We start from the raw sequence: 13348 nt of genomic DNA on the forward strand, positions 1-13348 counted from the left end.
CCTTACAAAAGCAAGTTCCCATGCTTCTTAACATTTGGAACAGTCTTCTCAGACTGTGCACCCAAGATGTGATGACTTCCTGCAACTACTCTGTACTGTAAGGTCCTCTTACAATACTAAATATTTCAGCTTTAAGGCAAACACAGTTAACTACATGTGATGATTTCTCTCAAGCATAACATTTTAAAATTTAAACATATACTAATGACCAGCATTTCAAATGTCTATACATTCATTAGGACAAGTCAGAGGGATGTACATGACATCTAACTACTAGCTTAATTGGTAGGAGCACATGGTGGATACTCCATCCATTCCGTGGAGGGTCAAGAATTTCTCAAGAGTGGCTGACACTCCACTACTCCCCCAGCAATGCTCAGAGAAAAGCAGGCTTCACAATGACATCTGAGCTTTTTGCTCAACAGCACACAGCACTCATGACTAATGCGGCAGTTCAGTTTGAAAAGCTGCAACATTAACAGGATGACTCAGCTTCTACAATGAAGCAGTAAGACGTTCACAGTAAAACCATCATCTTGTCCACATTCTCTTCAAGTCAGGAAGTACTAGTATCTTAAATTTTGTCCAAAACCTCTAAACATGGCAGCAGAAGCAAAGCCAGTGTGCTAAAGAGCCAACACTGGCTCCAGCCACATGCACTAGGTAGCTCAAAGCAACAAGCAAACGTTCAAGAACAACAAATCAAGGCAGTGATTTTTTTTAGATTCGTAAATGGTTTTCACACATTTATAGAATCCCTGTTCTTCGCTGATACTAAACCGTTCTCTTCTGACAGGTCCAGACATAAACCTTTAAAACCACCATACTCAAACAACCTAACTATAGATCTCTTAATAATTAAAACTATGCTTTTTTCTTACTTTGTTATTAGCAAAAGTCAAGGAAACTTTTTATTTCTTTAGAGGATCATAATGAACCAACAATGAAATGGTCACCAGCCCTTACCTGCATTGCTTTTAATTGCTGTGGCGTGAGAGTAACAGGCATAACCTGACCAGGAATTTGTCCCGAGATTGCCTGTGCCTGAGATACCATGGGCTGGGGTTGAGGCTGGGATTGTGGTGGAAGCTGAGACTGTTGTGCCTGAGCAACCTGTTGCTGCTGTTGCTGCTGCTGCTGCTGTTGCTGCTGCTGCTGCTGCATCTGTTGAATCTGCTGTTGCATTACTTGTTGAGGTGGCTGCTGCTGTAGCTGCTGCTGTGGGATTTGTTGCTGTTGTTGCTGCTGCTGCTGTTGTGCCTGCATAGCCTGCGCTGCCTGCAGCTGCTGCATTTGGGCAATTCGCTGTAGTTGCTGTTGCTGCTGTTGCTGCTGCATCTGAAAAGCAGGAAAAGCCAGGATGCTAAAGCTTCCAGCAATGCAATGGCAGCCTTATTTTTATAGCGTAGATCAAAAGCAAACTGAATCCTGATATAACAGGCTGAGTTTTCAAGCCTGTATAGAAAGCCCAGACCTCTTATCAACTCACTCTCCAGATATCTCAACTCTATGTAGTGCACGTCCTGTGGTTTCACTATTCCAAGCTTTTCTCACTATACTAAGATAGTTTTCAAAGGCAAAGATGAAGCCCATCACTTTTTCCTTTACAAAGGGGCTAAAGAATCACTTCTTAAATGTAATCAGCCTGCATCAGCACTGCCATTTACCAGAAATGCACAAGAGCATGACAGCTGAAGTTTCCTCTTCTGCTCTTGTGCCTAAGGATGATGCATGTAAGTGCTCAGTACACATTTTTTAAAGTAGCAATCTGTAATTCACACAATGACAAAATAACCACTGTTTCTAGAATAACACAGTGCTTTTAGTTCTTTACCACACCCCTGTTCTTGTCAGGATGAAACAATGTCCTGATGTTTATAAGGAGAAAAAGGTTTTTGGTTCTCTATTGCTATGGCAGAAGAAAGCAACCAAAAACCTGCACTGTTAAACCTTCCTTCTGGGTTGTAATGTAACATTGCCAGTCTAAACTGAAGTTCTATCCCAAAGTGGAAGTGTATTAATAATGGGAAGAGCTGATACTCAGTACTTCCATGCAAGCCAAATCTCACTTGACAAGTAACTGGTCACAGATCACCTCAATTGCCATTGTAATTCTTGTTTGTCATCACCTGCTGTTGGTTTTGCTGCTGCTGCATCTGCAGTTTCAGCATGTGCTGCTGCTGCTGCTGGACGGCTTGCAACTGCTGCTGTTGCTGCTGTTGCTGTTGGGCTGCTGCAGCTGCTGCTGCTTGCTGCTGCTGGACCTGAAATTGTTGTTGCATGGCTGACTGCTGGGCCTGGAACTGCTGCTGCTGCAAAGCCACCTGTTGCTGCTGGAATTGCTGCTGCTGCTGCTGTTGCTGCTGAGCTATCTGCTGAAGCTGAAGTTGGGCTAAAAAGAAGGGAGGCTACGCTTAAAACGTGAAAGCCAAACAGTACAAGAGACAGTTACACAGTATTACTCCACAATAATTGAAGATAATCACTAAAGTATAAAATACTCATCACTAACAGCATATACTTTTGCATCCTCAAATGGAGCAGGTACGTTAACAGCAGAATTGATAACACTGCCTACTATCTCTACAGCCCCCTGCCTGTATTTAGTCAGCAACCAAACTGAAAATGTAAAAATGTGCAGAAATTGTATGGCTCCGTGGCCACCTGGAAGACCACAACAGGATCACACCTTAGTCTCCACAGAATTCTCTAAGAAATAGAAGCTATTGAAGAAAACATTGCTAGTTGGTCAAGGGAAGTGATTGTCCTGCTCTACTCTGCGCTGGTGCGGCCTCGCCTCAAGTACTGTGTGCAGTTCCGGGCACCACAGTACAAAAAGGACATTAAACTGTTGGAGAGTGTCCAGAGGAGGGTGACGAAGATGTTGAAGGGCCTAGAGGGGAAGACATATGAGGAGCGGCTGAGGTCACTTGGCCTGTTCAGCCTGGAGAAGAGGAGGCTGAAGGGATACCTCATCGCAGTCTACAACTTCCTCGCGAAGGGGAGTGGAGAGGCAGGTGACCTATTCTCCGTTATCACCAGTGATAGGACCCGTGGGAACGGTGTTAAGCTGAGGCAGGGGAAGTTTAGGCTAGACATCAGGAAGAGGTTCTTCACCGAAAGGGTGGTTGCACACTGGAACAGGCTCCCCAGTGAAGTAGTCACTGCACCAAGCCTGTCTGAATTTAAGAAGAGATTGGACTGTGCACCTAGTCACATGGTCTAAACTTTTGGGCAGACCTGTGCAGTGCCAGGAGTTGGACTTGATGATCCTTATGGGTCCCTTCCAACTCGGGATATTCTATGGTTCTATGAAAACATATGCAGAGAGGCCACCAGCAGGAAGCATAACAGCCATAGAAAGTATACGTGGGTTTCACAGAACAAAGTTCTGAAGTTGACATCTTGGAGGATGGGAGAAGCATTTGCTCATAGAAGAGAGGCTGTTCCTCTCTATGCTAAGGAAGACATTTATCCCAGTAAACGTGTCTGAAATCAAGTGTCTGAAATCAACTCTTCCAACAGTTCCCTCGGCTGATTTAGCCAGCAGTATGAAATTCTTTCAGTACCCTCTCCTTGTGGAAAAGAGCTATTTACTGAAAGACTGATCCAACCGTTTCAGTGATTGAAACAAACCAAACACTTACTCTGCTGAGTAGCTGTAGAGACACCAGGCATACCGTGAGGGGCCATTCCCGAGGTCCCAGGAGGCTGCTGCTGCCCTGGGAGACTCATCTGTTGTCCCATTGGGCCAAGGCCACCCATCCCAGCCATCGGTGCTCCTTGAGCTCGGGAAGCCATGCCCATTCCAGGTGCCCCTGCTGGGGGACCCCCAGTCAGATTCTGCAGGGCATTCATGGGATCTACAAAGAAAACAGTAAACATTATGTAGCCAGCCATGCAATTGCCTCCCCAAAATCTTCTGCTTTCCAGCATCCACTCTCTGATCTGCTGGCTTCAGACCACAACTAGATCCAAACCCTTAGAACCTAACGCTCACTGCTCTACCTGAAAGACCACAAGAAGCTTCTGGCAGGTCTCTGCCTCTCTGTAAACAGAGTGAAGATTATTTAAAGTGCTTCAGATTTGTAAAGTTGCAAATAGATTCTAAATATATCATACAAAAGGAACTCATTAGCCACCTCTGAATTTATATGCAAGTCAAAACAGGCTGCCAACAAAACTCCATGCAGCTATACCACTTGTAACCTCAAAAAAAGCACACGAAGAACAGAGTTCCCACTGTGGATTCTATTGGCCTCTTCCTCCTGAGGAGGAGCAGTGCTCAAACCAGAGGAAGTCCTTTGCAATGCAGTTTCCCACCATAACATCATGTTTTCATACAGACGATAAATTCAGTGTTTTTCAAGAGAATTGTCACAATCTCAATCCTGGGCATATAGAAAAGTGAAGTCAAAGAAGGAATGACAATTCAGAAGGACAAAACTGAACATACGGTACAGAATGCAACACCTCCTCTTCCTTAAGAATACTTACACTGTTTTTAACTGTCTAGGTGGGATGTTAATCAATCCCAATGATGTACTCATTTTCATCATCATCACTAGGAACATCGTACTAATTTCCTAGTGTAACTGCTTTAAGAATTAGCACAGAGGCAGAAGACATGATCAGATCTAACTAATTAAATGGCAGAGTAGTGCGCACATCCCACAGACACAATGTTTGTCTCTAACGCAACACAGTGAGGAACCCGAAGTTGATGACAGGGAGAAACCTGGATGCCCAGCAGGAGGTTATTTTCAATCACTCTTGTTCTTCCAAGAATCTCCGTGTTGTGGGCTAACAGGAGTACAAACAGGCAAACAAACAAGTCTCCTGGGCTGCATCCAAAGCACCATCTAGGCCTGTCACCCTCATCACTGAACAACTCACAAGATTACTGTGCTGCCTTTCCTTTCCTCCACCAATAAGTAATATTGCAGCTAGGAAATCCACAGCCTTCTTAGTACACCACAGCCCTGGTTTTTGAGCTGTTCTAGTCAGAAAGGAAGGAAATACATAAATAATAAAAAGACCTCTTACCACTGACTGAGGCTTGAGATTTCTTATTGTCTGCAAAAGAACACCACATTAATTACCTTTGTTAATCTCATCACACGGATTTGACATTTCAAATACACTCTCCAAGAAATAGTCACACAGTAATTTTAAAAAAATAAAAATCACTGTCTACTGTAGTTAGATCTCCAAACAATTTATCCAGACAGCTGTATCATAGCTGTAACAAGCTGAGTGGAAAAAGGTATTTTTATCTTTGTAATCATATAAAACACATTAAATAACCCAATTTTGTACTCAGAACACTACAAAAACAGTGAAAATAAAGCACAAATACAGGAAAAAATTGGAAGGTGCAGAATTAGTAACGTTAAATAATTTCTCACTCAAAGACTCTTCAATTGTAGATCGATGTTGTAAAAGAAACAATATTTAGAAGTTAAGCATGTATATTACTGGGCAAAGTTTTGGAGCAACTTGTGAGGAGTCACATGCAGAACCACACATACAAGCCAGAAGATTTACTTTTATTCCCCCCCAATGAGCAGTCACTGGGATAAAAATTACTTACGGATATCTCGAAAATGGATAATAAGTCTGGCCACAAGAGAAAGATACTCCTCCTGAAGGTAAAAAACAGTGTTTCAGCACAGGAAATAAAAACGGAGCAACCATGACTTTCTGGTCCTTTAGTATTCTTCCTCAATGTACCAGATTTTACTTTGGTCCTTGTAAGTAAACTAAAAGCTCACAGGCCTTGTAGTCTGTTCATGAACTAAGTGGGAATGCTTTTTACCAGAAGGTCAGTGTGGTTGATGGTCCAAGAAGCCCAAAAGCCCACAAAATTCACTGGAAAGAACCTCTGTGACAGTCATACTAACAGTAACATAGTGTGTATACCTGATTATATACCAATGCATCCATTTTCCATTTCTCATCCATTCTAGTTCTTTCCTTAAGGATCAAAATTTCTTATTGGGTACGTTGACTCACTTCAGTCCTTTAACTAGGTCATATTCATACTACAAGAACTTTTTTATGCTAAGTTATTATTATTAAACATATTAACTTAATTGTTTTTAAGACTTACACCTGGTAGAAGTGCCAGAAGTGAAAGGACAAATAGTCTTTGCAGCAATTAATTAACGTGCATCATAATGCACGAGAGAATCTGCCAAAGTGCTGAGATAGTCTCCCTGCTCCTATAAGTACCCACTCACCAGTGAGAATGCCCTCAGCAGGCATAAATAAGTTTTATAAAACTTTCACCAAGTTCCATCTCAAACGTGTCTTGTCTGTAGACAGCAATAGCATCCAATTTCTTATAACACAAGCCCAGGAAAGAAGCTTATACATTTGGGTAGCGTCTAGAATTGTATACAATAACCAGACTTTCACAGAGACCACAGAAGTTTCCTTTGTCTTACTCCTAACACAGCCTTTTTATTGATATCTCAGTCTCTCCTGATCACTAAACTGGTTAGATGGACTACATCTACACTGTAGATAAAGCAAACTCTATGCAATTCACTACATACAAGTCTTTGGATAAGATTTAATGAAGCACAGTCCCACGTATGCATTAAATGCTGCAATATCAGCAAAGCTCTCTTGACCTGAAGTCCAGTCTGCTGCACGTATTGGACGCAGAACACTTCATTTCCCCTCAGAGTGAAAGGAACACTCACAAATCCAAAATCTTGCATAACTAGGTACTCTAAGCAGAGACTGACAGCTAACCACATACATTGGGTGTGCTATTTCTGTGGATGGTTTACAAGTTTCTGACATCCCAATAACTTCAGGAAACAAACAGATACTTTACCCTTGTTTTGGCCTTCATAAACACGTGGCTCTCCATCTCTTTGCTGGACTTATTATGGGCAACACCAGCCTTCCTCATAGCTTCATCACTGAAAAAGAAAAAAAACAATGCTGCGCATTAACTGAGGACATCAGAAAATACTTTCTGTAGTTAGAAATGTTTGTGTAACAGCTTTTTACCCCTCTCTCATTGATAAATCCATTTATAGATTAAAAAACAAAAAACACATTACTTACAATTGCTGCTCTTTAAAATTTCTTCAAATAACTGAGGAAAAAAGTCAATTTTTGTTGCCTTTTAGAAATTAGTTCTTTGCAGATATTCAAGAATAATGGCTAAGCAAGCCATTACTTTGCTGCTTGAAGTGTTAGTCTGACAAAATACTAGGACCTGTTGATTTGAGGAAAGCTGAATGACTGGATTAATGTAATCCATGTTCAATGAACTACAGGCTCAAGCCTGCATAGTGCCAAGCATATCCAAAAGAATCCTCTAAACATAAGGTGGAATAATAAAAATAGCTTGGTAAAACAAACGCTTTTAGGCAATGAGCAGTAGGTAAGAAGAAGGCCCTGCTGATGGACAGTTGATAATAAAAACCTTTTTTTACCCCCTTACTGTTCTTTTCTATTTACCAATGAGAACTACAGGGCCATCACACCTCTAGTAAACTGGAACTAGATCTAACCTCTGGATGAGAAACTGAAAGCATGAGATGAAAAGGAAATAAACCCCACACGCAAAAACACTCTGCTAAAGAAATTGGCAGGGAAGAAGAGGCGTTCACAGACTCAGAACGGTTTGGGTTGGAAGGGACGTTAAAGACCACCTAGTATCAAACCCCTGCCATGGGCAGGACACCTCCCACCGCACCAGGTGTCCCAAAGCCCCATCCAGCCTGGCCTTGGGCACTTCAGGGATGGGGCAGCCACAGCTTCTCTGGGCAGCTTGTGGCAGTGCCTCACTGCCCTCGGAGTAAAGAATTTCTTCCTTATATCTAACCTAAACCTCCCCTTTTTTAGTTTAAAGCCGTTACTCCTGTCCTATCAGCACACCCCCTGACACAGAGTCCCCCCCCAGCTTTTCTGCAGTCCCCCTTAGGTACTGGAAAGACGCTGTGGGGTCTGCTTTTGGTGCAGCCCAGGGTACGGGTGGCTTTCTGGGCTGCAAGTGCCCATTGCTGGCTCATGTTGAGCTTCTCATCAACCAATGCCCCCAGGTCCTTCTCCTCAGGGCAGCTCTCATTCTGTTCTCCACTCAGCCTGGATTTGTGCTTGAATTGCCCCAGCCCAGGTGCAGGACCTTGCACTTGGCCTTGTTGAACTCCATGAGGCTCAGGCCCAGCTCTCCAGCTTGCCCTGGTCCCTCTGGATGGCATCCCTTCCCTCCAGCATGTATCCTCAGCACATCGAAAACCAAGCAATTCCACAGTCATGTAAGCACTGAGACAAAAACATCTTAAATCAAGGACTCAGACAGGAGGGCAGCCCTATTCAAATCTGCTGGGCATGCTCTTCTTGGAAACGTTTCACTTCACTGCAAAACCTGTTCCGTTTTACAACAGCCTAGCAGCTGCTGCCTGCATTCCACAAGCAAGTTACCAGGAAATACTTTCACCTTTTAATTACCATCTCAGCAACCCATTTCTCAGTACCTGCTGTTGAATGAGAAACTACCCTACCGTAAATGCATCTTAGGGTTGGGATCCCTGGAAGCTTCATGCAGCCTGAAGGGGGGACTGCTGCTTTCTGCCCCCTTGAGTTCTGACCACCTCCCTTACGAGCACGAGCGGTGCTTGTGTGAGCAGTGAGCTAGTCCAGCATCCTGAAATAACTCAGTATCCCCCTCAAGACAGGCAAGAAGCGCAGATGTAGCAGACTTAGGCGAAGCAGCTGAAGCTGTCCCAGCTCGCACCCTTACCTTGCAAAGCCGTAGCATGTAGCTCACCTGGTGTAACTTGCAAAGAAATAGGGAGCAGAGCATAGCCACCTGCATGTCTCCCTCATGGTAACCTGCTTATGTGGCCTGACAGACACTAAAAACGCTGGTTACACAGGAAGGTTATTTAAAATGAAGCAGAATCTGAACATAACAAATAAATATTCTTTCATATGCAAGCAAGCTCCTCATGAAAGAACTGTGCTGCAGGGGAAGAAATGCATCCAGTTCTTCACCTCCCTCTTTCCAATACTTTCTCTTTCAGAAAAGCTGCCTCTAAATCCACGCTACTCTCTGAATCTTCCTTACCACCTTAGTCCCACAGTACGATAATGCCTCTCATTTCAAGGCCACCAAGAACTGAGCAGGCAGAAAGACAAGCTGATGCAGATGCAAACAAAGGACATAACATGCAGCTAGTACTAGAGTGGCTGATAACAGAGACTGTGATCAATGTCATAGCAGAAACTTTGAAAAAAAGCCACAGCAAATTATTTATTCTATGCAGCTACCATTTTCTTTTGATGCTGCCTAGCACTCCATGCCGTATCTCTTAGTATTGCACAAGTTCAGCTGTGTGTGGTTTCTTCTTCCTCATCTGTTTCTTTGTCCCCATATTTATCTTCAACCAGCACAAAAATACTTAAGGTAAAAGGCTGGGAAAGTCACTAGAAAAAAGACAGCTTTACACTGAGTCAAGCGTACCAAACAATGCATCGCATCCTTCCAGAAATGAAATTCAACAAAACCTTGAAAACCAGATGTACCAGCCAATTCAGCCTTCATCTGCCTCACAAGCACTTACTAAACATGTAAGATGTGTACTAAAGCTCTGCCTTTTTCTATTTGTGCACAACACTCAAAACTGATGCCATGAAGCATCCAGCACCACTACCAGCTTCAGGAATTCCCCGTCCCTTTCCAAGAAGTTTGTTTCCTGCCCTACAACTGCAACCTCTCACTCAGGCCAACTGGTCTGGCAGAAAAATCTTGCAAAACACGTTCTCCTTCACCATTCTACCAGCTCTCCTCTCCTTCACACTGCAACTGCACCAGGACTTCCAATGAAACAAAAGGGCAATGAGTTCTAGGACCAGCCCCACGTTACCACCACCAGATGCTGGCTCATGAAAAAGACCGGTCACTCAAAACAAATCTTTCTTGCTTAAAACAACAACAGGAAGAGAAATAAAAGCATGCTGGTAAGCCATTAACCACAGCCATCCACATTACAAGCTTCAAAAACCTCCAGATAACCACCACCAAATGCATTAAACGTTAATTGCTTGATCTTGGGCACACAACAGCGCCCCACACAACGTTTCTGTTAGTTCCAGGTTGGACATAGCACGACTAATGACAACCCTCACTGCAAGAAAGCCCACGCGACAACAGTGGCCAGCAGAAAACCCAAACCAGGAGACCCCAGATATCTCGGAACAGCCTCAGCCCCACACAATGCCGCCTTCAGCCACAGAGAAAGCAAAGGACAATCCAGCCCCTGTAAGGCCTTCTCTTAGCATTATCTTTCTTTCCAGCTCTGCAGTGAGGAAAATCTCCATCCTGCCACACAGAACCACCCCCTCAGAGCTTCAAAGGCATAGAAAATCCTCCCGCAGGAGTGATTCCTTCAGAAGCCTCCCCACCAGGTTACACCAGTGCAACTGTTTGTGTGGCTGTGCAATCAGCAGCGCTGAAGAACTACCCAGATTAAGAATAAACACTTTTCCTGAGTTATTTTTAACTTCGACAAATTTCTCCTTCAGGTTCATTGCATGGCAACCCAAACACTTGCACTACAGAGGTAGAAGCTTCTTGGTTCATAGCTGTGTCAAAATGGGCATTTATAAAACAAACTCCTCCCTTTCTGTAGTACCAGGACAGGAGGAACATCCGTCTTTTTGGTCTTCCCCCCCCCCCACCAAAAATCTCATCAGACAGCCCAGACTGGAATATAAAACTAAGGCTGCTTTATGAACTGATTTTGTTTGCATTGCTGCTCTCTATGAAATATGTGACAATCTCCCCACACACACACACTCGAGGAACTCGAGCTGATCCACTCGCCTCCTGCTTGCTCGTTCCTGCGCCCACTTCTGCCTCCTTCCCCGTGCTCTCCACCTCCCCATCCTTACTTATGCTCATGCATGCTCTTTCTTCTCATCTAGCTGAATCGTTAGCTAAAACCTGCTTGATCTGAATTGTGAATATATACATCAAAACCAGGCAGAAAGCTGAACACCACTTTTACGGACCATCACGCAGCTGAAGTTACCCCCCCGTTCTACACGATTCCCTTTTACCCCAGGCTAGAAGCAGCTCGGCGCAGGAACTGTGCGCAACTAGGCACTGAGGTTACCACCACGCAACCCACCTCAGGTTTGTCCTTCAGGCAATACCAACGTTTAAAAGCATACTAAGGAAAGGCATTTAGAGAGAGACTCCCAAGGCACCGGTACATGCCTGTTCGCTGTAAGGGCCGGAATAAAAGGGTGCCTTGAAAGTGCAAATATTCATACTCCTGCATCATTGCTCTCTTGGAACGACGTGGGAGGAACCAAAGCTGCTCCCTGGCCTCAGTCATCTGAGCTCTGGCAGTCCTGGGTCTCACAACCGCGTGAGTCCTGCTGGGGCCTGCAGTTAGGCAAGGACCCAGTGCTGAACAGGGCTTCCGAGGCCCTCAAGTGCAGCAGTGTCTGAAGTGGTGATCCAACTACACGCAGACACGTTCACTAAGATACCTACTGCGCACGGTATCCATGAAATGTTTATCCAGACAATATTACTATGTAAAAAAAAAAATCTTGAAATTCAGGCACCTATCTATTATAAACTCTACTTCTGGCTAGCCTTCCTTTATTCCAGCGCCAACATGAAACCAAGTCATCTGCTGATATCTAGTACACACTAATACACTTTAAAAAAAAAATCCACTGCAGTCATTGCACACTTATCCCAGTACCAAGTATGCTTGCTCTTTAAATAAGACAGTGAATGGCAACATCTGTAAGATACCACAAAGCAGGATGGAGTGCAAGTAAGAAACATCACCCACAGAACACAATCCTGGGGGAGGAGGGAGGAAAGACTGTCGATACATTGATACCAAAAAGTGCACAGATAAAAAATACAGCTGTGCACATATGCAAGACTAAACAGAAGAAATTTTAATTCTTTCTTGCAAGAATTAAAAGTGTGAGATAGTTGACATCTCTTTATATGCCATCAACCTTTAAAAAAATTACTACTGACCTGTTCAGTATTTATCTCTTACTTACAAGCTTCCCCCGAAACATCTGTCGTTGTTTGCTGCTCACAGAAAGACAGCGACCGCTTGCAGAGCAAATGCACAAACAACAAAAGGTTACTGCACTGAGCTTTGTTTCAGCTGACTCAGATTTATTTCCTTGTAGTTACACAGCATCAGAGAGTGGTTTGGGGGGTTTTGCTTCGATGAAGAAATAGAAAAGGAGAGGAAAATGCAACAGATTAATCTGACAAGAGATGCTGCAGAGAGTTTAGACAGCAAAACATCAGCTCTGACACCAAAGCAGCTTGCACAGCCTTGACAAACACTCACGATCCTATTTCTTTCACGAATACCCTAACATTTTAATTCTGAAACATCACCACGAGGAAAGCCCACAGCTAGGCACTAAAACCACATGCAATCAGCATATTCTTCATGTATTGCAAAGAAACAGTTTGTTTTAAATGCTGATTCTCATAAGCAACGAAGCACGATCAAGCCTTTCAAGCACCCAGAAATAAAGATTTTAACATTGCTTCAGAAGCACGGAGCAGTGCTTCCAGCCCTACAGTAAGCACCCTCTGTAGGGTGAAAGAGCCTCCCTGTCACAGAGAAAGCACGGAGAGCTGCAAAGTGACTCGAGTAAAGCGATCGTTTCACAGATGATGACCGAGAAGGCAACAAGCTGAACTTTATTGCTTTTAAACAACCTTTACGCTATCACGTAGATACCGACTACGACAGTTGTTCTAGACCTACAAAAGCACGATAACTAACGAATTCAGTCACTGACACTTCCATTTCGCTACAGAAGTCAGACGTAAGGTTATAACGGGGGGTTCACAGAACCGAACGTAGCCGCCCTGCGGGCGCTGCCGGACAAAAAGCTCAGGAGCAGCGGCTGTGGGGCAGGCCGGGGAGCCGGCACCGGGGGCGGGGGGAGCCGGAAGGGCCGGGCCGGGGGGGGCCGCGGCCGCGGGAGCTCCGGGAGCGGCAGCCCCGCGGCCTACCAGCGGCCGGCCCGCACTCACATCTGGCTGACGAGCTTCTGGCGGAAGTTGGTGCTGCGCCAGTCGGTCTCGGGCCCGGTCACGTCCATCCCCGCCGCCGCCGCCGCCGCCGCTCCCCCTCAGCCGCCGCTACCGCTCCGCCACACGCCAGACCCGGAAGCGGCTCTCCCCCCGCTTCCGGCGCGCTGAGGGCTGTAGGGAAATGAAGTCCCGGCGCGAGTCTCGCGAGAACGGCCGCCGCACGGCACGCCGGGAGTTGTAGTCCCGCCGCACGCCCCCTCTCCGCGGGAACGGCCCCGACAG

The 13348-nt window shown here is 44.9% G+C and overlaps 1 protein-coding gene across 4 annotated transcripts in view; it reads right to left on the bottom strand.

Annotated features, from left to right (window-relative positions):
• MED15 (mediator complex subunit 15) overlaps positions 1-13239 on the bottom strand; it is a 31094-nt gene extending 17855 nt beyond the window's left edge. For all 4 annotated transcript variants that reach the window (XM_050714137.1, XM_050714136.1, XM_050714135.1 and 1 more), the window contains exons 1-7: positions 13067-13239; positions 6848-6935; positions 5594-5645; positions 5047-5076; positions 3648-3863; positions 2130-2392; positions 967-1338 (exon numbers count right to left, since the gene is read on the bottom strand). In XM_050714137.1, the coding sequence (XP_050570094.1) occupies positions 967-1338; positions 2130-2392; positions 3648-3863; positions 5047-5076; positions 5594-5645; positions 6848-6935; positions 13067-13134 (1089 nt within the window). In that variant the 5' untranslated portion in view covers positions 13135-13239. The remainder of the gene's footprint in view (positions 1-966; positions 1339-2129; positions 2393-3647; positions 3864-5046; positions 5077-5593; positions 5646-6847; positions 6936-13066) is intronic.
• Positions 13240-13348: the final 109 nt, after the last annotated feature.

The sequence above is a fragment of the Cygnus atratus genome, chromosome 17 (assembly GCF_013377495.2).
Source record: "Cygnus atratus isolate AKBS03 ecotype Queensland, Australia chromosome 17, CAtr_DNAZoo_HiC_assembly, whole genome shotgun sequence".
NCBI classification, from domain to species: domain Eukaryota; kingdom Metazoa; phylum Chordata; class Aves; order Anseriformes; family Anatidae; genus Cygnus; species Cygnus atratus.